Here is a 24,770-nt window from a genome sequence, read left to right as displayed (position 1 = left end):
AATGTAAGAAATACTGTTGTTCACATCTGTCATAGGTAGCATTCCTAGACAGTTAAATTAGGCTCCATGAGTTATACCTAGGGCTTTGCTTTGATCTTTGCTAGAACAGAGTGACTGTTCTAAGAGCCCTTGAAAGGACTGAGAAGCAGCACTGGTGGATTCTCCTCTATTTTCAACAGGTTGTTGGGGTGCCAGTTGGGTCTACTCTACCTTCAACAGTGAAACAGGCTGTGGCAATCAGTGGTGGCCAAATCCTTGTAGCCAAGGCCAGCTCTTCTGTTGCCAAAGCAGTTGGTCCAAAGCAAGTTGTGACCCAAGGAGTTGCCAAAGCCATTGTGAGCGGAGGTGGAGGAACCATTGTTGCTCAGCCGGTGCAAGCCTTAACCAAGGCGCAGGTCACTGCTGCCGGCCCGCAGAAGACTGGATCGCAGGGCTCAGGTACCTGATACTGTTGGGGGCCCTTTCAGCAGCAGCTCCTTCTAGACTGTTCTTTGCTAGTGGTTTTATTTGGTTGTAAGAAAACCTGTTAGGTTTATATAGCAAGTATATAAAAACATGTTAATCTTTTCCAGGTAACATTTTACATAGAGATCTGTAAGTAGTTTATTTTAAGGTGTATGTGTGTGTGTGTTTTAGCAAGGGCAATAAAAATAGAGGGTATTTCTTGCTACTGCTTTCAGGTCTGAAGGATAATTTTCATTTGACCGTATCTCCACTTTGGGTTGTATTCAGATTTAAATTCTTGGGATGGTCGTTTGTCAGCAGCATTTTGAGATACTTGACTAATGCATTCTCTACCAAATAAGTTTAAACACATTACATGTATTTGTTGTTTCTATGAGGGCATGAAAAAGTATACCTAAGACATTAGATACATTTACTGATTTTTGAAGGTCTTAATGAGGCTAAAGAATTGTTGCAGTGAGTTAGAAGGATAGAAGGTAGTGGATGAATCATTATAATGTACATCTGCTACTCATGCTATATGTTAATTATACTTGAATAAAAAAATTTTTAAAGAATATGTAGAAACCAAATAATAAATTGAAAGAATAACCAAAATCAACTTTATATAAAAAATAAAATAGATTCAGAAGAAAAAAGAGAAAGAAGGTAGTGGATGTCCAAAATAAAGATTTCAGAGGTGATGAATTGTTGGTGATGACAAAGTCCACGCAAACAATGAATCATGGAACACTACATCAAAAACTAATGATGTAATGTATGCTGATTAACATAACATAATAAAATAAAATTTAAAAAAAGAGTGCTTCAGATGGGTTGGAAGAAGTGATCTTTGGAGTTTAGAAAATGAAGTGCCTGAGAAGCCGGAGAATTAAACAGGTCACTTATAGTGCTGTCACTGAGGATGACCATCGTTGGCATTAGAGCAAGACTGAGTCGGGAGTCAGTCTTCAGCAAGTGAGGGGAAGTGATTGGGAGTTCAGTAAATGAGAGCAGAGAGGTGAAGGGTAAGGTGGTAGAGCCAAGCGTGAACCGCACAGGAGCCAGCAGGTTTTTTCTTCTGGAATGAGGGGTGATAATGGTCTGAAAGCCGCACTGGAGAGCACAGAGGCTCCTCCCCTAGTCCTGGCCCTCAGACACTGAGGTAAGATTCAAAAAACAGCTTTTAGCTAAGGGTGCTGCTGGGGAAGTCCTATATTTTCAGAGGACTCAGTGTTAATTACCACAAAAAGAGATAGCGTTCCAACAGGTCGAGGTTCTAGAGGGTGTAATGACCACAGCAGGAATTCCTGGGGGTGCGGTGAAAGGGCTGGAGGAGGAGGAAGGGCTGAGCAGGTGGGTTCAGATCAGGAATGCAGAGCAACGAGGGGCTGGACTCCAGGTGCTGGTGACTGGCCAGAGAGATTTGCTGAGCTGCACAGTGGTGTGAGGTGGGATGACTTGTGGCAGTGGTGGAGAGCACTGGCGCTCAGTTTTCAGTCTCTGCTGTTCTGGGGCAGCTTCCAGGGTTCTTGCTTCCCCAGGCTTGCACAGTAAAGGGGTCCTGAGGAAGAGGACTCGTGCAGCTGGCTGGAGGCGGCTCTGTGAGTCCTTTGCCTGTGGTGACGCACGTGGTTCTGTAGGCTTCATTTCATGGAGATTTGAATTCAGAGTAACTGCAGAAATTTTGATGTGTAAGTTTTCACTGAAGAGTCACGTTTAGAGGTTTACAGCCATGTGCAATCGAGAAGTATATTCTAAGAAATACGTGAAAGCCCTTTGGCATAGGTGAGACTTTAAAAAGGTGAATGATCATTTCATAGTATACGTGCCAGTTGTTGATTATGGCATTTTTTTAGTTCTTAGAAAGTGAGAGAGGCTAGAAGTCTTGTTTCAAATCCATAGATTCATTCATTACTAGAAATTGATTAAAGGGGCTTTAAACAGATTTTGGGAGGAAATATATATTCATCCATAGATAAGGTTATTATTTCTTTGATTGTCTCAACCATAGTACTTTTGAGAGTAAAAAGAGTCACTGTTCATAATTTATGATTGGGACATAGGTGTAAAAATGGGACACAGGTGTAAACTGGAACTGTTCTGGGCAAACTGGGGCATATGGTCATCCTATTTATGTACAAATATAAATTCCTTTGTAATTTATAGCAAGCTCTTCTAGTATGTAAATTATTTTTTAATTAGCAAGATATTTAAGAATATCAGCCTTTTAAGTATTATGTATCTAGGAAAACAAACTGGAGTTTTACTGAAGTTTGTGTTTTTTAATAAGTATTTTACTAATCTGTGTTTTTAATTTTAGCAATAGCATGGCCCTCAGTTCCAATTTATCTTACTGTTTTTCCTCTTTATTTTTTTTCTTTTTTCCCTTTATCATTTTAGTAATGGCAACATTGCAGCTACCAGCCACTAATTTGGCCAACTTGGCAAATTTGCCTCCTGGCACTAAACTCTACCTTACAACGAACAGCAAGAACCCTTCAGGAAAAGGGAAACTGCTGCTGATCCCTCAAGGAGCCATCCTGCGAGCTACCAACAATGCTAGTCAGTCTGTCATTAAGTCATTTGGTTCTATGTTCATCTCATCCACCCGAGGGGCAGCTCTTACCTGTTCAGGACGCGTTTCCCTAGCTCTGTGTGGTGGTATGATGGTAGTATTTGCCCACATGGATGTAAAACATACACATAACTAGAAGTGGGTTTAAATAATCATAGTCCTAGGAGGTGACACTGTTATTTTGGGTTTATCCACTCAGAGTTTGGGGTCAGGAAGAAATCACACTGGAGAGGGATGGCTACTGAGGCTGTGCTGGGAGAGAGCTGTCCGTGTGAGCTGTAAATGAAAACGTTCTTCTCAGTGGTATCTAAAAGCTGGGGATACCTGGGGAGACGGTAGCTGGAAGCCTATGTTCATTTATTTTGGAGGGGATAGGAGTAGGAGTAGAATCAAGTGTCTCTCCCTGCCATTATTTAAATGTGCATCTTAAGTTGGCCAGGTTTAGAGATGGAAAGAAAAATACAGGGTCAGCCATAGTGTATAAGCCTTAAAACCCCAAGGAAATTAGGTGGTTTATCTAGATTTACAAACTATTGCTTTGACATATAGAGAAAAACAATTTGGATAGTGTTGGAAAGGAAAGGGAAAAAGGAATTATTTCCCTCTGAATCAGAAGTATAATTGGTATAGCAATTAGGTTCACTAGAAATGAGCTGCCCTTGCCAAATGTAACGTGTGAGCTAGTCACCATTTTGTTTACTGACTGTAATGGGTGATTTCTCTTCTCTCACCCTGGCATTTTTCCTTCTTACCTAAGCAGTGGTATATAAAAATGAAATACGTAAGAAAAGGACAATGTAAGGATTCCATAGTTCACCCAGAGAGCCACTCAGGTTTTAGTTTATGTACATTATGTCACCAAAAGGGAAGTAAAGAGGATCCAAAGGCTTTAAAATAGAATTTAAAAAATTCTCTGGAGTCAGTATCAACATGAGGAAAACACATTTTTTCCAGGGCAGAGGGAGACAGAAAAGAGAGTACTGTAAAATTGCACTAAATTCCAGCAGTGTCACTGAAATTGGATGAGATGCCGGAATGTTTAGAAGCACTTCTCTCTCTGAGCACATTTTAGTCAACACTTGGTTAGAAAATGTCAGTATCAGACTCTTGTCTCCCACAACGAAGTCAGAACTCTTGTTAAAGCTAAGTCTTCATTGTACTGAGAGCTGAACTAGTCAGCTGTCCTTCAGTTGAAAGGAAATCAGTTTCAGTCCTTAATTCTAGGACATTCCCCTTACTCTTTCTTTTTTTTTTTTTTTAAGATTTTTTAAATGTATTTATTTGTTAGAGAACACAAGCAGGGGGAGTGGCAGGCAGGGGGAGAAGCAGGCTTCCCGCTGAGCAGGGAGCCCAACACGGGGCTCGATCCCAGGATCCGGGGTCATGACCTGGGCCGAAGGCAGACGCTTAACTGACTGAGCCACCCAGGCGCCTCGACATTCCCCTTCCTCTTGTCGCAGAATAGGTATATTACCACAGAAAGGCGGGAGAACATAGGAAAGGGAAGGAATGTTGCTGTAAAGGGAACGTCACTCTGGACTCACCTGTTTTTTTCGGTAAGCCTCTTACTACTTCTTGTGAAGTTGCTGTCATTTCGTTGTATTTTCAGACCTCCAGTCTGGCTCAGCTGCGGGGGGCGGAGGAGGAGGCGGAGGCGGAGGAGGAGGAACAGGAGGGACCCAGAGCCCCGCCGGCCCTGGAGGGATCTCCCAGCACCTGACTTACACATCTTACATCCTGAAGCAGACTCCTCAGGTCTGATCGTTTGTGACTGGTATCTTCCAAATCCTTTCGTTATTTAACAACGGCCTTTAATTATAGTGGATTTATCTTTACGACTCTGGGATCAGGAGTCAGTACTAACATTTTAGCCACGTTATAAATCTATATTATTTTGGGCTTGTTTCGGTTTGAGAGAAGGGGATGTAGAGAGACTTAAGTAACTTTTCTAAGATCTCTCTGCTAAGCCCGTTCTAGAATTTGGATTTAAACCCAGAGCTTTCTGACTCAAAGAAAAATTTTTGCTATGCTGTTGCCTCCTAAATCCATGAGGTAATGAATAGTATTAATAGGCACTTGAAAATTTTCTCTTGGAAGGGAGTAACCAAAGAGATACTATCAAGTTTTGGCATTTGGAATTAGGCTGGATTCATGATTAGAAACAAGTTTCTATCTTCTTTCCCCTTGCTGCTTTTATTTATTTATTTATTTTTAAAAGATTTTATTTACTTGAGGGAGAGAAAGAGAGAGCGAGCATGAGACGGGGGACGGTCAGAAGGAGAAGCAGACTCCCTGCTGAGCAGGGAGCCCGACACGGGACTCAGTCCTGGGACTCCAGGATCATGACCTGAGCTGAAGGCAGTCGCTTAACCAACTGAGCCACCCAGGCACCATCCCCCCTTCGCTGCTTTTAAAGTCTTGACGCCTCTCTAAGGAAGGTCGTGAAATTTTGGTCTAGATGTTCGTATTGAGAAGGATGGGTAGTTACCAGCCTGAATAATTCAGATTTAAGGACTAGGTTGTAAAGCTTGAGTTTCCAACAGCCCCCTCCATAACTACGATGCCGAGTTTCAGAAGTGGGGATAGCTATTGCTAGTGACACTGAGAGCGGAGAGCTGTTCTTTTCGGTTATTTTGGCTGAGTTGCAGAATTGACAGAAGGGCATTATAGCTTGTAACATGGTACCTTGTGATTTAAAGAGTCAGGGCAAGTCATTTGAACTTAAGAAATTACTGAGTAGGTCTTCTTTGTTTCTAACTTAGGGTACATTTTTAGTTGGTCAGCCATCACCCCAGACATCTGGAAAGCAGCTGACTACTGGGTCAGTGGTCCAAGGAACACTGGGAGTCAGCACATCTTCTGCACAAGGACAACAAACATTAAAAGTCATCTCTGGACAGAAAACCACTTTGTTTACCCAGGTAAATACACACAATACTCCAAATACAGGGTGGTGATGGCATTTATTTAAACATTTACAGCTTATCTCTTTCCACAAAGAAATTAAGGTTGCATGAGAAAATGAACAATAAAATAGTATAGAAAAATAAGAATAAAATCTTGAGATTTGGGAAAATTATAAGTAGAATGAGAAGATAAGGCCAGAGAGTTCTTAGATATGCAAACAGTTATGTCCTGTATAATTAATAATATTTGCCAAAGCAAATCAGAAGCACAATCCAGTAATACAATTCACAGTATTTGTGAGAGGAAAAAAAAAAAAAATACCTACATAATATTTCCTTGAAAGAAACAAAATTTTCTGATAACTCATTCTAAAATTTCTCTGGAGGAACTTCTTATAGGAGATTCTGAGTAGTATAATAGCTAATGACAGCCACAGTATCCACATACACTTGACCCTGAACAGTGCTGGGGTCAGGGGCGCCAACCTCTAACACAGTGGGAAATGCACATAACTGGACTTCCTCCACTAGTAATAGCCTACTCTTGACCAGGAGCCTTACTGAAAACAGTCGATTAACACACATTTTGTACGTTGTATGTATTATATACTCTATTCTGGCAGTCAAGTAAGCTAGAGAAGAAATGTTATTAAGAAATCATAGGGAAAAAGAAATATTTATAGAACTATTACTGTATTTATTTTAAAAACAAACAAACAAACCCATAGGGGCACCCGACCGGCTCAGTCAGTAGAGTGTGTGACTCTTGATATCAGGGTTGTGAGTTCAAGCCCCAGGTGGGTATGGAGCCTTCTTAAAATAACAACAAAAAAAACCCCCACATAGTGGACCTGTGTAGCTCAAACCCCATGTTGTTCAAGGGCCAGCTGTAAAAAATAAATGCTGTAGGGGGTTTGGTACATGTTTCTACAGCATTCTTTAGTATAAGCCAAAGAATAATGACTGTGAATTTTAGCTGGGTGAAGGATGTCATAATCACCTGTGGGAGAATCTATAGCTAGATCTCAGAAATTTACCAAACGAAGCAAACAAGGTATGGAAGGATGTAGGCAGTATGATACCATTTATCAAAAAACAATGCATTTTCTCTGACTGTGTATAAATCAGTAGTTCTTAAAGCATGGAATGTGGATATTGGATTTTTGTCAAATGTTTTTTCTGTGTTTATTGAGAAGATCATATGGTTTTTCTTTTTTTTGTTAACATGGTGAATTACATTGATTTTTAAAATGTTAAACCAAGGTGTGCCTGGCTGGCTCAGTTGGTGGAGCATGTGACTCTTGATCTCAGGGTCATGAGTTTGAGCCCTACATTGGGCATAGAGATTACTTAAAAAACATAAAAAATGTTTTTAAAAAGTGTTAAACCAGCCCCGTACTGGAAAACCCACTTGGTTTTGACATGTTATCCTGTTTTAATGTATTGTTGGGTTTCATTTGATAAAATTTTGTTCAGAATTTCTGTAAGGGTTATTGGTCAGTGGTTTTCTTTGTAATTCTTATCTGGTTTTGTTATCAGAGTACTGCTGGCCTCCTAAAATGAGTTAGAAACTTTTCTTTCCTGTTCACTTTGTTTTGAAGATTTTATGTAGAATTGGTATTGTTTCTTAACTGTTTAGCGTATACCAGTGAAGCCATAATGGCCTGAAGTCTTGTTAATTGGGAAGGTTTTTAACTACGATTTCAATTTATTTACTAGATACAGGTTCAGGTTATTTGTTTTATATTGAGGGAGGTTTGGTAAGTTATGCCTTTAAAGGAATGTGTCCATTTCATCTAAGTGGTTGAATTTACTAGAATAAAATTATTCATAATTTTCCTTTATTATCCATTTAATGTCTGTAAAATCTTTAGTGATGGCCCCCTTTTATTTCTTTTTCTTTTTTCTCTTTTTTTTTCTTTTTAGAGCAAGTGTGCCTGAGTGGGAATTGGGGGGTTGAGGGGGGAGAGACAGAGGGAGAGAGAGAATCTTAAGCAGGCCTCCACGCCCAGCATGGGGCCCACTGTGGGGCTCAGTCTCACAACCCTGAGATCATGACCTGAGCTAAATCAAGAGTCGGATGCTCAACCAACTGAGCCACCCAGGTCTCCCCTCCCTTTCATTCTTGATTATGATAGTTATGCATCTTCTCTTTTTTTTTTCTTGATCATTGATCTTTTCATATTCATAGTGTTTGGTTTCTTTGAGTACTAATTTCTCTTTGGTCAGATGTGTTTAGTATTTAAACAGGTATGAGGCCCCAAAATTCTTTAGGCAGTTCTTTAAAATCTTAGCTTATTTCTTCTTACCTGCTTACGGTTGCAGCCAGTGTAGTGACATTCTCCCTGTTCAGCCACAGCAGAACAATTACCGTTGCTTTTTAATAAGTATTATTTACGTAAAGCAATGCACAGATCATAAGTGTACTGTTCAATGAGTGTTGACCAATGTGTAAACTCATGCAAGCACTATCCCAATCAAGATACAGAACATGTCCATCACTCTAAAACGTACCCTCATTTCCCTTTCAGTCATCATTTTTCTATTTCTGTCACCATAGATGGGCTAATCTCTGTCTGTTCCTGAACTTCATGTCAGTAAAATTATATAGTATATAGTCCTTCATGTCTAGCTTCTTTTGTTCCAGCATGTTTTTGAGATTTATCCATATGTGTATCAGTAGTTTATTCTTACGTAGTATTTTGTTGTATGACTTTTATTCTCCTGTTTATGGACATTTGGATTATTTCCAGTTTTTGATTATGAACCATACTGATACGAACATTCTTGTGCAGATCTCTTGTACAGTAGAAGAGCTAGGTCCTAGGGTAAGTATATGTGTCTAAGAAAGTTTATAAGAAACTGACAAATTGGTTGCAAAGTGGTTGTACCGTTTGATGCTCCCATAAATAATGTGAGAGAGTTCCAGTTGTCCTGCATCCTCAGCAACACAGAGGACTGTCTTCCTTTTATTTTTAGCCATTTTTGTGAGTATGAAGTGATACCTCATTGTGGTTTTTTTTTTAACTTTAAAAAAATTTTTTTTTAAGATTTTATTTATTTATTTGACAGAGACACAGCGAGAGAGGGAGCACAAGCAGGGGGAGGGGGAGTGGGAGAGGGAGAAGCAGGCTCCCCGCCGAGCAGGGAGCCTGATGCAGGGCTCAATCCCAGGACACTGGGATCATGACCTGAGCCGAAGGCAGCTGCTTAACGACTGAGTCACCCAGGCGCCCCCCTCATTGTGGTTTTAATTTGCATTAGACTCCAATGCAAATTATGCCATGGCTGCTACTTCTGGATTCTCATCATGGCCCCTCCAGTTACTGTGTGACCCTGGTAAAATTACTGAGCTTAATCTCTTCCTCTGTAAAATGAAACTAAAATCTACCCTATAAGGTTTATGAAAAGATTGAATGACATAAGGTATGTAAAAATGCTTTCTGCTATTCCTGACACAAAGTAACTCCTTGGGGACTGAAGAATGGTATCTGCTTGTGGAGTGTATTAATTTGGGCACTAAGCAGTCATTTGGGCCAGGGGTCCGCACACTATGCCCAAGGCTCCCTGTTTTTATAAATAATAATTTATTGGCACACAGCCACCCCCATTTCATCTATAACGTAGAGCTGAGGAGTTGAAACAAAGACTACATGGCCTGCAATGCTGTACATGCCTATACCATTCTCAGGAAAAATTTGCTGAGCCTTGATTTAACCCACTAAAACTATAATTTGTTGAATGGTAGTAAAATGCTCAGCCTGTATTAGCCAGGAGCACTTAATGTACCCATTTAAATCTGGCCCATCTTGTTTAGATTTTCATGTTTAAAGATTACATGTACATTTAGGAGTGTTTTGGACTCACTTATTTGATAACACATGACCTGGTATCTTTGAAGTCACGGCTGCCAAATGGTGGCTTGCAGATGCATTCATTTACTTGTTCTACGTTAGGGGGAAAGGAACATCTGCACGGAAAAAGTCAAACTCGAGAGCTTATTGGAAAGGTGCATAAACACCTCCTATGGTGACTCTTTCTTGGCTCTGCTCTAATTCTTGGGCCCAGCGTAGGTAAAGAATAAATTGTGCCTGTGAACCAGGGCAACATTATCACTTCAACCCATTTTGTTTCTGCAGGCAGCCCCTGGGGGACAAGCATCGCTAATGAAAATATCTGATAGCACACTGAAGTCTGTGCCAGCCACCTCACAGCTCTCAAAGCCTGGAACCACAATGCTGAGAGTGGCAGGAGGGGTTATCACAACTGCCACTTCCCCAGCTGTGGCGCTCTCAGCAAACGGTCCTGCCCAGCCGGTGAGGATTAGCATGGCAGTAGAAAACCATAATGAAACATAAAGTAGTAAAAATATAGGGTATTTAGCAGGTATACCAGTGGGTCATATTTATCTTTTTTAAAAATTTGAAATACAGTTCACATGCCATGAAATTCTCCATTTTCAAGTGTACGTTTCTCTGGTTTTTATTATATTCTCAAGGTTGTGCACTCATCACCACTATCTGTTTTAGAATGTTTAATCACTCCTAAAGCAAACTCCATACCCAGTAGCAGTCACTCCCTGTTCCCTCCCCTCCTTGCCCCCCGGTACTAGACAACCACTAATCTTTCTTGTGTCTGGCTTCTTTCTCATATCCTCAGGGTTCATCCGTGTTGTACCGTGTATCAGTACTTTATAGCTGAATGGTCAATATCCAATTTTATGGCCATACCACGTTTTGTTTATGTATTTATTAGTTGACGGACATTTGGATGGTTTCTACATTTTTACTATAATGAGTAATGCTGCTGTGAACATTTACATTCAAGTTTTTGTATAATCATATGTTTTTGGTTTTTTGGGCTATATACGTAGAAAAGGGATTCCTGGATCATATCGTAAACTGTTGAACATTTTGAGGAACTGCCAAACAGTTTTCCCAGACATCTGCACCATTTTAGACTCCTACCAGCAATATATGAGGGCTCCAATTTTTCCACATCCTTGCTAATGCTTGTTCTTGTCCTTTTTTGTTGTTGTTGTTAAGCCATTCTAGTGGGTGTGAAATGGTATCTCCTTGTGGTTTTGACTTGCATTTCCCTGTTAGCTAATGATACTGAGCATCTTTTCATGTACTTATTGTCCATTTCTGTATCTTTTTGGGAGAAATGTCTCTTCAGATCCTCTGCCCATTATTTAGTTGGATTATTTTTTTATTATTGAGTTTTAAATGTTCTTTAGATATTCTAGATATGAATCTCTTACGAGATTTGCAAAAATTTTCTCCCACTCTGTGGGCTGTCTATTCACTTTCTTGAAGGTACTCTTTGAAAACCACAAAATTTTTTAATTTTGACGAAGTCCAGTTTATTTATTTTTCTCTTATTGCTTATGCTTTTGATATAGCTAAGAAACCATTGCCTAATCCAAAATTACAAAATTTAAGCCAATATTTTCTTCTAAGAGTTTTATAGTTTTGGCTCTTACATGTAGGTCTTTGCTCCATTTTGAGTTAATTATTATATGGTGTGAGGTAGAGACCAAACTTCATTCTTTTGTATGTAGATAGCCAGTTGGTCCAGCAACATTTGAAGCCTCTTTCCCCTTGAATTGTCTTGGCACCCTGAGGTCTTTTTGAAGCCGATTTAGCTTGCTTTTCAGGCTTTATCTCCTCCTACTGCCTTTCATATGCCTATTCATACCACTCTACTTTGTAGTTCCTTGAACATATCATGTTCTTTCATGCCTCTCTTTCTACCGTCTATCTTCTGCCAACTTCTGCCAAGAAACATTCTTTTGTCTCTCCCTTTCCCTGTCTTAAATCTTGAAGATTGCCCTAAAGTGCCATATTTGTACATGAAGCTTTCCCCAGTACTCTCCCCTCCGCATCCCTAGACAGAAATAGTAATTTTCCCGTCAGTGTTGGTAGTGCCTTGTGCCTGCACCTGCGTTGGCACTCCTCACAGTTTGGTAGCCCTGTCCTCCTGGAGGGCTGGTACCTCTGGGCCCTAGCGTTCAACACTGTGCCTGCCGTGTGGTAGATGTTGCTTGGTTGAATGAGACAGATGTTAAAACATTAGATGAGTTTTTAATAAAACTCCTTTTATTTCACTTTTGTATTCTGAGATTATGTCCTTTTTTTGGTGTTGAAATATCCTTTTATAAATAGGTGGTGAGGGTTTTTGGGTTTTGTTGTTGTTGTTTTTAATGTAATAACCCTCTGATACCTCCTTGTTTTAAAATTGAAAAATTTTTCTGGTCCATGAACTCTAAAAGCGTAGGAAACACTGAACAAGAGAGGCAGTCTTTTTAAATGGCATGGCATTTAATAGGTAGGTAAAAATAATAGCTAATAGAGAATATTTATTGAATATACTACATGGCAGTCACTGTTCTCAGTAAGTTACACTGTTTTCTTCTTAATTTCTACCATTTTTGGCCCTATGTGTGAGCAGTCGGAAGGAACAACTCCCAGTTCATCGTCTGCTATCGGTTCTGTCGTGAAAACTTCTGGGCAGCAAGCAGTGTGTGTGAGCCAGGCCCCCGTGGCAGCCTGCAAGGCCGCTGCTCCCTCCGTCATCAGCGCCACGTCCCTGGTGCCCACGCCAAACCCCATCTCTGGGAAAGCCACCGTGTCAGGTCGGTTGTATCAGAAGGACATTCTTTCTCTCTTCTGTCTTTGGGCTAGAATATTTTTGGAAGGTCTTAAACGATATTTTGTATAGTAAGTTGTTAAAAATAATTAACTCAGCAATATTTTCCATATGGCTGCTTTTTTGATAATTTATTCTTAAAATCGACACATAAATCCTTAGTCTGAAATGGTTTATGGATGGAATAAGAATTTTTAAATGATACAATTTTAGCCATCTGGAGCTCTGGAGTATTTTAGCTGCTTTCATCACGTAACTTTGTGGAGAACTGAGTTTGCTGTCCTTACATTACCATTGTCTTTTTTTTTTTAATCAGTTTTGAATGGAACACATTATAAAACGTACTTTCATAAACAAAGTATATAAAATATAAATTGGCCTTGATGACTCCAAGTCGTGATTTTTTACATTAGGTACTAGATTGGGTAGTATTAGAGTGGCATGTGTGCGGTCTGGTAATATGGGTGACATCTTTGTGCCCACATCAAATGGCCCCAGAAGAGTGTGCCTTTCACTTCTTTGGTTAACATACAGCACAAATCCTGAAGCCAGATTGCCTTAGTTAAAGTAACTTGCTTCGGTTTCCTTGGCTGTAAAATAAGCTTGATAATAATACGGATCTCATACAGTTGAGAGGATTAAATGAATCAATATGTAAATGCTTAGACTGTTGTCCGACATGTAGTAGCCATTATATAAATAATTGCCGCTATTAGCATGTTTAGTATCCTTGTCCACATTTCCTTGAATTCTAAAGTCCAAAAAAGCTGTGAAAATCAAAGGTGTTTTTTTGTTTCTTGGTCTGTGTGAAAATTTTAGTGTGAAATCTGACTTCCATTGGACAAGCTGTTTATACGACTAAATATGAATATTTGTGTTTTGCCACAAAAATACTAATGTGCTTGATTACATTGTGCTGCCCAGATGCCAGTGGGCTGGTATAATATACAACATTGCTTCTCAAACTTGAAAGATCAGCTTTGTTTTTCTGCAATCCACCACAGACAGATACTCCCGTAAAATACAATAACAATGTCACAGCAGTGTCGCAGTGTTAGAAAAGTTTCTGAACACTCTTCGCTTCTGTATTACCTTGTTGCAGATTGTTACCAGCTTACCGGCTGGCACTGATACACAGAAGAAGCTGAGTATTACTGAGATACATGTATACACACATAAACATACGTTAATACATGCATACACACACGTACCTTAGTACCTTTGGATAAAAGATTGTGGATATTGTTATTCTTATTGCTATTACTACATTTCATACGTGTCTCCAAGCCCCCATGTCTTATTTTTTGGGTAGTTCGAGACCAAAAGATTAAGGCTGGTAGTTTTTCCCATGACTTCTACCTACCAGTCACCATTGACCAAGTTCTGGTATAGGGAGTGCTGTTCTCTGCTAACAGAATGTTCTCAGGCACTGTGTTAGGACTGGAGTAGAAATTGTAGAAATAGAGGATTACTTTATGAGAAATAAATGCCCTTTCCTTTTCTTTTTTTAGAGAGAGCTCAAGCGGGGGTTGGGGGTGGGGCAGTGGGAGAGGGAGAGAGAGAATCTCCAGCAGACTACCCACTGAGCGTGGAGCCCGATGCAGGCTTGATCCCACCACCGTAGATATGACCTGAGCTGAAATCAAGAGTCGGACGCTTAACCAACTGAGCTACCCAGACACCCCTGCCTTTCCCTTTTCTGATTAAGTTTTTAACATGAAGTAAATGAAGTCTCCTGGCTTTAAGTTCTTGTTTCCTGAGATGCTGCTGATGAAACTTTCTATGTATAATGTTTTCATAGACGAACCAAACTATTTTCTGCTGCCCGTTAATTTTTCATGTATATGTCGACTCTATTTTTACTGAGGTAATTAATTTTTTAATTAAAGTGTGTGCGTTAGGGAGTATTTTGAACAAGGTCACTGTTGTGACTGGAGCAGGGTGAGCAGGGGAAGGAGTATTGGGACATAAAGGCAGAGGATGGGGGCCAAATCACATAGAGCCTTTGTAGGTCATGTTAAGAACTTGACTTTTACTCCAAGGGAAGCCATTGGAGGATTTAAAACTAAGGCGTAACATGATTGCCTTACCTTTCAACAGGATCACTGGCTGCAGCATTTAGACTAAACTGTGGGGCACAAGGTAGAAGCAGAGAGCAGACCAAGAAGTAGACACTAAGAAAGAAAATTCAGTGGTGTATCAGGGAGTCCTGGCAACGTCAGACTAAAAGAAGTACTAGAAAGAAAACAGAAGATAGTGGGAAGGAAATGATCCAAGAGAGGAAACCGTTTGTCTCAGAATTGAAGGGACAGACTTCCAAGCTCAAAAGGCACAGTGTGTGATACAGCAAATGAAAGACGGCTCACATGGAGGCAGAGTTTGTTCATGAAATCAGAACACCAGGGGCAAGGAGAAGGTCTTACAAGCCGTCAGAAGAAGAAAGAGGAAAGTTCAGAAATTACATTATTATTGGGCTTCTCAGCAGTGCTGGAAGCTATGATCCTACTCTTCAAAAGTCTAGGGGAAAATGACTTCCAGTCAAGAATTCTGTCGTCAGCCAGATCATTCCTGAGAGTGAGGGTAGAAATATATTCTGACAGGCAAAGTTCTATTTCCTATGCTCCCTGTCTCGAGCCATTACTAAAATAAATATTTTTTTACCAGAGTGAAGAGGTGTAGAGCAAGAAAGAGGAGGAAATGGGATCCAACATAGAAGGAAAGCAAAGGGAATTCCCAGGGTCATGGTGAAGGGTGTCCCAGGATGGCGGCCAAAGACAGAGTGGAGCAGATCAGAGAGCTGGGGAAAGTTATCTCTTAGACGGAGTGGAACTAGAAGTTATCTAGGAGAGCTGACCATAGGGAGAATTATATAAAGGGGGGGGGGTTATAGCATTTCTGAAGGAAGTAGGGAGACTTGGTAAGATGTTGAAGGAGAACTAAGAACTGAAAAAAGAGGAGATATTATCTCCAGAGAACAAAATGGAATCTCAGTGTTATATGGTGTTCTTTGGATCAGTAGAGAACAGTACTGGTGGCTTTAAAATACCTATATCTACCCTAATAGCAAGTCAGTGTGTACCATCAAAATGTTACATCAAAATCAAGGCTGACAGTAGACACAGTCTTTTAAAGTTACTGAGATAAGTATTAAAAGAAAGAGCCAAAAGGGTTGAAAGTGGATGCTGCTGAGGAACTACATGAGGACAGGGAGGTGGAGGAAAGAGTGGCTGTATTTAATTAAAAGCCTTTTTAGCACTTTTTTACTTTTCAGCTGATAAGCATGTTATATTTTGATAAAAATAAGGATTTTAAAAATATGAAAAACCAGGTCATTGTTGTCTGTGAGGGCACATCTCAGTAAGAACTTACCACCTGACTGATTTCACACACATCTATTCCAAAGAAAGATTTTCTTTTTTATTTAAGGCTTTGTTTCAGAAAGTGTGTAAGATGATTCCTTTCCTTTTACTCATACCTGCTGTTTTCCATTGCCTTAAAGTATCTTGAGCCTCCAATCCTGTGTTTTTGTTTTTGTTTTTTTTAGAGAGAGAGAAAGTGCACGTGTGAGCGGTTGTGGGGGTGGCGGGGCAGATCTTAAGCAGGCTCCCCGCTGACCGCAGAGCTCGATCTCACCACCCTGAGATCATGATAGGAGCCAAAATCAAGAGTCCGATGCATAACTGAACCAGCCACCCAGGCGCCCCTCAAATCCTGTTTTTAAGTAGTTGTTATGTGACAGCATATATTTATGTTGTGTTTTATGTGCTGTCTCATGATAAAAGCCCTTTGTCGTTTTTTACTGGCCCTCTGAATGCCTCCAGTAGTTGTGTAAGGGAAATGGGAGTATGGAACTTACCCCTAAAGGAAAATGGGAGAGGATGACCCTTTCTAGAATGGTAAGGGGGGCGCGTCTGGCTGGCTTGGTCAATTGAGCGTGCTACTCTCGATCTTGGGGTCTTGAGTTTGAGCCCCACATTGTGGGTAGAGTTTACTTAAAAAAAAAATAATACGTGGAGAATGTCCGATGTTTGGAAAATAAGAGCTGCACAGAGGTAGAAATTAGAAGGTGTGGTGAGTACACACATTTTCAAAGTATTCGATCTATAGGGATGGTGTGAGCGGGACACAGATAAACTGGGGCCAGATTAAAGTGGACTCTGAATACTCTGAAACTAATTTTGGAAACATTCTCTAGGCAGCCAGGAGCCAGAGAAGGTTTTTAAGTAGGAAAATGACAGTTCTCTAAATCAGAATATAAAATTTTACATCCAATTTGTGCCTATCACAGCTGGATACAGAACGAAGAAATTGTCATAGAAAACAGACATGGAAAAGAACTATCTTAAAATGTTAATACTGTTGTCTCCACCATTGGACTCTGGGTGACTTTTTCTTTTTTTCTTTTTTTTCTATTCTGTTTTTCCAAAAATTTCTCTATTACTTTATGATTGCGGGGCAAAACTCAGTCCTCACTGTCACATCATTGTTTCATTGTGAAATCTGGCGCATCCGTTGCTTCCCGCTCTGTTTATCGAAGGGGTAAATGTCCTAAGACCTTCCTCCTGTGAGAAAATGTGAATGCTCAAGAGGGCAGGACTTTAAGGAAGCATCTGATCTTCAGTTTGGCCTTATCTTCCAACTTGTTTTAGGATTGCTAAAGATTCACTCCAGTCAATCCACTCCCCAGCAGGCTGTCCTGACGATCCCCAGCCAGCTCAAGCCACTCGGTGTAAATACATCCGGAGGTGTACAAACTATCCTGATGCCTGTGAATAAAGGTGAGTCCGTCCCCTTGGGGCATGCGGGCCTCCACGTCCGTGCGGGCCACGTGTGCCCATTCTGCCCGCGGCCCCGCCCCGTGCCGCCTGCCCTTTGGCCATCTGCTCTCCTTGGTGTTTTGAACTCTGGAGCACCAACTCTCGCACTGAACGTGAACCCCAGATGACCCATTGGTTTCTAAATAGCTCCCCGTTTCTAAAGTTGAGTAGAGGGGGAGCATTTTAAGCATTTATGAGAGTTCCAGGCTAATTGGATTTTTATCTTCTGAGTGACAAGCCCCCATTTCCACAGTTGAAGATCATAGCTCAGGTACCCTGCTCCTGTCAGTAAACAGCCAGCCTTGTCAGATCACTATATTAAGTGAGGACCTTTTGAATGTTGTGCTGAAATTGTTTTTGTGCCATTCGTCTAAAATGAGGCCATCACCTGGGAGTAATAATTTCTATATTTCTTACATCCTCTCCTTTTTTTTTTTTAAACCTGTTAGTGGTTCAGTCATTTTCTGCCAACAAATCACCTGCCCTTCTGCCTGTAGCCGCCCCAGCTCCGATTACCCCCAGCTCCGCTCCAGCGGCTGCTACAAAAGGTAGGGAGCTTCTCCTGGTATTTTTGCCTGGAAGTTTTGTGTAAGACATTATTGTAATCTGGGTGCCTTGAATTTCAGCCTCTCTGAGTCAGTCATGTCAGAAATACTTACCGAGTGTTTATATATAGACTTGACACTGAGGGAAACAGAGATGGGTAAAGGATCATCTGCACTTTAAGAACTTACAAAATCAGGGGCACCTGGGTGGCTCAGTCGTTAAGCGTCTGCTTTCGGCTCGGGTCATGATCCCAGGGTCCTGGGATCGAGCCCCACATTGGGCTCCCTGCTCAGCGGGAGGCCTGCTTCTCCCTCTCCCACTCTCCCTGCTTGTGTTCCCTCTCTCGCTGTGTCTCTCTCTGTCAAATAAATAAATAAAATCTTTAAAAAAAAAAAACTTCAAATCAGGTTGAAGAGAGTAGTAGTAGACTGGAAGCAGTGATTGATAAATGCAGGATAAGTGATCTGGAAAGTGAATGCTGCAATATTTCAGTCTAGGATGTCTGCTCAGAGTTGGTGGGGGTGTGGAGGGGGTAGGAATTTTTATGGAATATGGATTATAACCTGGACTTGACTGAAGCATTTTGAGGGAGCAGTAGAGACAGAGACTCAGAGGGCTTGTTTGGGGAAGTAAACCAATTAGGGAGACTCATCTGGGGTGTATAGTTGTGGTAAAGGAGCTTCAGGTAGGGCCAGGTTTTGGCAGGCTGGCAAGGGGGACATTTCTGACCACTGAGTAGATTGAGATGGTGTGGTGGGTTAAAGCAGCACACTGTGATGTCTGTAACATCTAGAATACTGAGAGCTACCGTGTGCTAAGAGCCTCGGGAGTACCAGGCACCACGCTGGCTGCTTTATGTAGATCACTAATTATCACAACGCTTCCAGATAGCTCTTATGCCCATTTTGTAGATGAGGAAACTGAAGTTCGGAGATATGAAGTATCCACTTCCTAAATCTTGAAAGTTAAAAAGCAGTGCAGTCAGGATTTGAAGTAGTCTGCTTTTCAGACATGCCAGGTCTTTCACACCAGTCTTGAGAAAAGGTGGATTTGTAACTTAAGGCGTGACCAGCTAAAATGGGTTTGCTGATTACAGTCCCCTGCCTGTTTTTTAAATAAAATTAATTGGCACCCAGCTATTCCCATTTATTTACATATGATCTGTGGGTGCTCTGCCAAGTCCAAGTTGATAAGTTCCAGTCGAGATCACTGATTGGTCCTTTATAAGAAAAGTTTGCCAACCCCTGATCAGAAGGTAGCTGATAAAAGAACTTGTATTAGCCTGGACCAGCATTTCTCCTCAATAATGGTTCCATTTCATAGGCCTTCCTCATGCAGATTCGGATTCAGTTCATTTTGGACTGGGGTCAGAGCATCTCTGTATTTTAATTGTGATAAAATCTTGTATATTGAAATGCAAAGGTACTAAGCATACCATTTGATGAACTTTGTTATAAACCCATGTAACCCATTTTCCATTCAAGATACAGAAATTTTCATCACCTTGTGCCCCTTCCTGTCAGTTCCCAACCCCCATAGGCAACCACTGTTCTGATTTCCCTTACAGTAGATCAGTTATGTCTATTTTTTTAACTTTATATGAGTGGAAGCACATGCATTTTTTTATGTCTGGTTGTATTTATTTACCATAATGTTTTTGAGATTCATACATATTGTACCTGAATAGTATTCCACATTGTAGGGAATACACCATAATTTGTTTGTCATTTCTCCTATTGGTGGACATTAGGGTTGTTTCCAGTCTGGGGCTGTATGTACAAGTCTTTGAGAACATATGCTGTCATTTCTATAGTAGAATAGCTGTGTCAACCTGAAAATGCTAATTCTATAATTCTGTAGTTGTTGGAGGGCCAGATTAATGTGAGTACACTTGTACCTATAGAACTAGAGTATCTGAACTTTTTCTAAGGACTTCCTTCTGTTTCTTGAAGTCTTGGAATCACTAGGGATTGGGGGGATATATATTGCTAACAGTGAAATTAAATTAGCAGGGTCATTCAATACAAGTCAATATAGACATGTAAAAAATTAATTTTATATAGAAATGAAGTGCTAACAACCTACTAAACAGTTCTGAGAGAAAGTGAAAAGACCTAAATAAATGGGAGGATATACCTTATTGTTTTAAATACAGTTGACCCTTAAACAATGCAGGTTTGAACTGTGCAGGTCCACTTACAGATTTGTTTCAATACAGTACAGTACTATAAATGTGTTTCCTCTTAAAGTCTTTATGATTTTCTTAATATTTTCTTTTCTCTAACTTTATTGTAAGAATACAGTATATAATACATACAACATACAAAATACGTGTTAATCAACCATTTATGTTATCAGTAAGGCTTCCAATCAGTAGTACACTATTCGTAGTTAGGTTTTTGGGGAATCAGAAGTTACGCGTGGGTTTCAACTGCAGAGATGTGGCACCCCTAACCCTCCGAGTTGTTCAAGGCTCAACTGTAATTTTTATAAATATGAGAAATTATATTAATATACAGAAAGACCTGATGTGTTATCAGCTCTCCCCCCAAAAAATGACATACAGAATCAATATAGTCCCAGCCAAAATGCCTACAGTGTTGTTTTGTGTGTGTGTAGAAATGGACAGACTGAGTCTAAAATGTATGTGGAAATGCAAAGGCCCAGAATGGCTGAGGCAGTTTTGAAGAACAAAATGGTAGGGCACTTGGACCACCAGATACACATACTGTAGTGCTGCAGTATTGAGATAGTGTTGTATTCAAGGGTAGACAGAATAATGGAATAGAAAAGAGAGCCCCGAAATTGACTCACACGTTTATGGTCCCTTGATTTATGACATTCGGTAGGGAAAGGAAGTCCTTTTCCATAAGTAGTGCTGGGTTAATTAGATATATCCATTTGGGAAAACAGTGAACCTTATACCATAAACAAAAATTAATTTGAGTTGGATTATGGACCTAAATGTGAAAGGTAAAACAGTAAAACTTTCTATCAGAGAAGATAAGAATATCTTCATGATTTGGGGCACAGATGTTTTAAGAGCAAAAAAATGTGAACAGAAACTGCACAGAAGAGGTTATCCAGATAGCTCATAAAGATGTGAAAAGGTGTTCAAGCTCATTAGTTACCAAGGAAATGCAAATTAAAGCCATAGTGAGATGCTGTTAGATCACCAAAATTTAAAACACTGGCCATACCAAGTTTTGCCAAGGATGCGAAGCAGCTGGAGCTCGCATACACTGCTGGTGGAAGTGTAAATTGATGTAATAAAGCAGTTTGGCATTGTCTAATAAAGCTAAACATACATCCGCCCTGTGTTCCAGGAAATACACTTCCAGGAAATGCACACATATGTCCATCCACCAAAAGACATATGCAAGAATGTCCATTGCATTGTTATTTTTAATAGATAAAAAGATGCTGATGCGAAGGATTATGTACAGTATGATTCCAGTTACGTGAAATTCAAAGTGGGTAAAAGGTGGTTATCTTTGGCAGACAGGAACTGCCAAAGGCATAGGGAGCCTGGTTGAGGACTAGGAATACTCCATCTTTTTTTTTTTTTTTTTTGAGTTTTATTTAAGTAATCTCTGTACCCATTGTGGCATGACCCTGAGATCAAGAGTCCCATGCTCTTCTGACTGAGCCAACCAGGCGCCCCAAAATACTCCATATCTTGACTGGAATGCTGTACATGGGCGTATATATAGGCAGTTGAACCATACACTTGATATTTGTGCATTTATGCAAGTTACGGATCAGTAAAAAGGGGGAGAGATGTATGAGTAGATCTCATTTGTAGACCCTTGTTATATAGGAAAGTACTGAGGATGTTGACTACGGAAATGACACGAAAAAGGTCACTTGGGAAAATTTTCTGGTGCTGATGTGCAAGGTGAGTTGTAAGGGGAAGAGATTGAAGGCAAAGAAGCTAATGCAGAAGCAGAAAGTGTGTGGTCATGGATCAAAAGATCCAGGAAGACTGCGGGAGTACAGGGAGGCACGTGCACTGAGACATTGCTATCTTCCATCAGTAGATTTGGTGAGATTAAAGCCTACTGTGCTTGGCGTGGCTGTTTCCAAGCACAGCAGATCTGATTTTTGCTTTCTGCCTTATGTCTCAGAACACTAAGATAATGCTAAAAGTTGATAATCTTAGCTGGAGAGATGATATCCAAAAGGATACTAGAACTTAGAACAGGCCAGCATTGTATTTTAATGTGGCAGTGTGCGTGTGTGTGTGTGTGCGTGTGCGTGTGCGTGTGCACGAGTGAGGGGGATATTGCATAGCAGTGTGGTTGACCCTGTAAGCAATAGGTAAAAAGCCACTTTATTGCCCCACCTTGTCATGAGCCTGGAGTTGCTCCCCGAGACCCAGGGTAACAGTGCCTCCCTTGTCTGCTGATCCCGTGACTCTGGGTGCCATCTCAGTCCCCTGGCTGTGTCCCTACAGCAGCTGGTGTGGCAGTTTCCTCACCGAGTCTCAGTGGAAGAGCTTTTGTTTCTGCCTCACGTGTCCTTCCGTCATTGAAGGCTGACAGCTCTCTTTTTGTTGCTCTTCCCTTGTAGTAAAGACTGAACCAGAAGCGCCTGGGCCAGGCTGCCTCTCTCAGGAGGGCCAGACAGCAGTGAAAACAGAAGAAAGTTCTGAGCTGGGAAACTATGTCATTAAGTAATTATTTCAGTCCTTTCTAAGGAAGTTGTGCGTTTGGTGTTTTATATGGTACTTTTTTAAAACCCATACCTGTGACAGCTGAGTATGTGTAGAGTTGTGTGGGTATAGACGTAAGCCCCTTGGTGGGTGGAAACCTTCTGCGCACGTGCAGTGAGCAGGTGTTAGCACTTGATGCACAGCTGGGGAGTCTTCATGTAACAGTGGTATCACCTCTGGGCGGCCCTGGACTTGTCGCCTCCAGAGCCTCGGGTGGTACAGATCTCCCTCCAGCAGAGCTTGACAGCATGTACTTTCTTTGCTGAATCCTTGGGCATGAAATTTCTCATGTGTAATTCTCAGGTGTGTATTCATTCTACACCTGAGTATCCACACACCTGCCTAATTGTAAACAGCTGCCTTTTCATGGGCTCTACACACTTATTCTTCTAAAAATACTTCATGAGGTTTTCTAATTTCCCAGTTGGGAACCCACCTCTGACCATGTATTTTGAAGTATGTCGGATTATTGGGGACAGTGGAAACTTAGCCACTTTCACATGATTGGTGACAGCATGAGCCGTAATAATCCTAAGAATAGGCATTTGTATATAGAAATGTTCTGCCCTAGCGGCGATCAGCTGCCAAAAGGTATGTGACTATTTAATTTTAAAATATAGATAAAATGTGATATTTGCATAATTTGCCATTCCTGGGTCTCATCTAGTTTATATTTAGAAGGCTATCTGTGGAAGGAAAGACATGCCCAATATAATTGGTTAATTTTAATTCCCTTGGAAAGAAGGGAATATACACATGAATTCATGCGTGTGTGTGTGCGTATACATATGTGGCCAGAAACTGCTGTACCTACTACCTTAATATTCTTTTCTTTTATCCCTTTCAGGATAGACCATTTAGAGACTATCCAGCAACTCTTAACAGCAGTAGTAAAGAAGATCCCTTTAATCACTGCAAAAAGTAAGACAATTATTCTGAATATATGGATGCATTTTTAAAGCTGTGAACTAGTTGGGCTATTAAGTCAACTTAAGTCATTTTGTATCCTAAATTAATAACGGATGTGGTGGTTACCTTAGGCGGTTTGAGTTCTAACTATAGCTCATTTGCAGGATTTTAGAATTCACAATATCTTGGTCGTCAACCAACCAGTTGGTCTTTTACTGTTTTCACTGTGTTTGATCCAAGGAAGGAATTTTTTACATTTATTATTGCGTGTCAGTTGTAAGTCTGTTGTGTATATAATTAAAACTGCATTAGTTTTTAATGTTTATTAATAAGGAAAGAGATTAACATTTGCCTACAATGTGCCAGCTTTTGCGGGCTTGGTACTTTTACGGCCTCTCGTGGGATAGGTGGTATCATCTCCCATTTTACAGATGAGAAAACTGAGGAAAAGCAAGGTTAAGTAACTTGCTCAAGATCACTAACTATGGGGGGCGAGGAAGGATACTAACCGAGGCCTGTTTGACTCCAGAGCCATTAATCTTCTGTCACTCACTATTCCGCACTTTGCTGAAATGCACGACTATCAAGACTTGGAGCAGTGAAGTCTGCTCTGTCGCTGCCCGTCGTCAGCAAGACTGAACGCTTGCTTCTCAGCCTCAGTTGTTTTGACAGAACCAACCGCCTTTAGGGGGCAGATAGTCTGTTGATACTTAGGTGAATGCTCTTGAGCAAGATGACTGCAGACATTTACAGGCAAGGGATAAAGCAGATTATCATACTACATTCATGGGAATATGAAAACGAAAGTACAGACTACCCTGCTTGTTTTTTTCCTAATGGCAGAGAAATTACCTCTTTTTCCCTTGGTTGAAGTCTGGGGGTCATTTTGCGGTAGTTCAAAGTAAATATTCAGGGACATTTTCCTAGCCCAGCAGGAAAAAATTTAAAAATCTCTGTGTTTAAAAATCTTAGATACTAAGACAGAATATTAGAGCTGGAAGGCAGGTCAGAAACCAACTTTCCCAACAGTCATTTTAGAGATAGGAAAGCTGAGGCCCAGAGGGGTGCTGTGGGTTAACGGCGCGGCAGGGCTAGCCCTCAGATCTGCTCCTGCTGGAGAGCTGGGCACCCCGCACTGCGCAGGTAGGTAGTCATCTGCCGAAGAAGCCGCCGGTTTCCCAGAGGGCGTGCTGTTTGAGTACACA

At 40.8% G+C, this 24,770-nt stretch overlaps 1 protein-coding gene across 8 annotated transcripts in view; it reads left to right on the top strand.

The window, feature by feature from the left end:
* Nucleotides 1-24,770, top strand: part of YEATS2 (YEATS domain containing 2) — a 105,290-nt gene that overhangs the window by 73,107 nt on the left and 7,413 nt on the right. For 7 of the 8 annotated variants that reach the window (XM_032407069.1, XM_032407068.1, XM_032407064.1 and 4 more), the window contains 11 exons: nt 180-438; nt 2,848-3,009; nt 4,632-4,777; nt 5,785-5,943; nt 8,724-8,756; nt 10,068-10,244; nt 12,382-12,565; nt 17,229-17,357; nt 17,846-17,944; nt 22,515-22,617; nt 23,504-23,577. In XM_032407069.1, coding sequence (XP_032262960.1) covers nt 180-438; nt 2,848-3,009; nt 4,632-4,777; nt 5,785-5,943; nt 8,724-8,756; nt 10,068-10,244; nt 12,382-12,565; nt 17,229-17,357; nt 17,846-17,944; nt 22,515-22,617; nt 23,504-23,577 — 1,525 coding nt within the window. The remainder of the gene's footprint in view (nt 1-179; nt 439-2,847; nt 3,010-4,631; nt 4,778-5,784; nt 5,944-8,723; nt 8,757-10,067; nt 10,245-12,381; nt 12,566-17,228; nt 17,358-17,845; nt 17,945-22,514; nt 22,618-23,503; nt 23,578-24,770) is intronic. The other variant, XM_032407071.1, reaches the window with a different exon arrangement.

The sequence above is a fragment of the Phoca vitulina genome, unplaced genomic scaffold, assembly GCF_004348235.1.
Source record: "Phoca vitulina isolate PV1807 unplaced genomic scaffold, GSC_HSeal_1.0 scaffold8, whole genome shotgun sequence".
NCBI lineage: Eukaryota > Metazoa > Chordata > Mammalia > Carnivora > Phocidae > Phoca > Phoca vitulina.
Note: the sequence above shows the minus strand (reverse complement) of the source record. Positions and strands in the feature narration are given on the sequence as shown.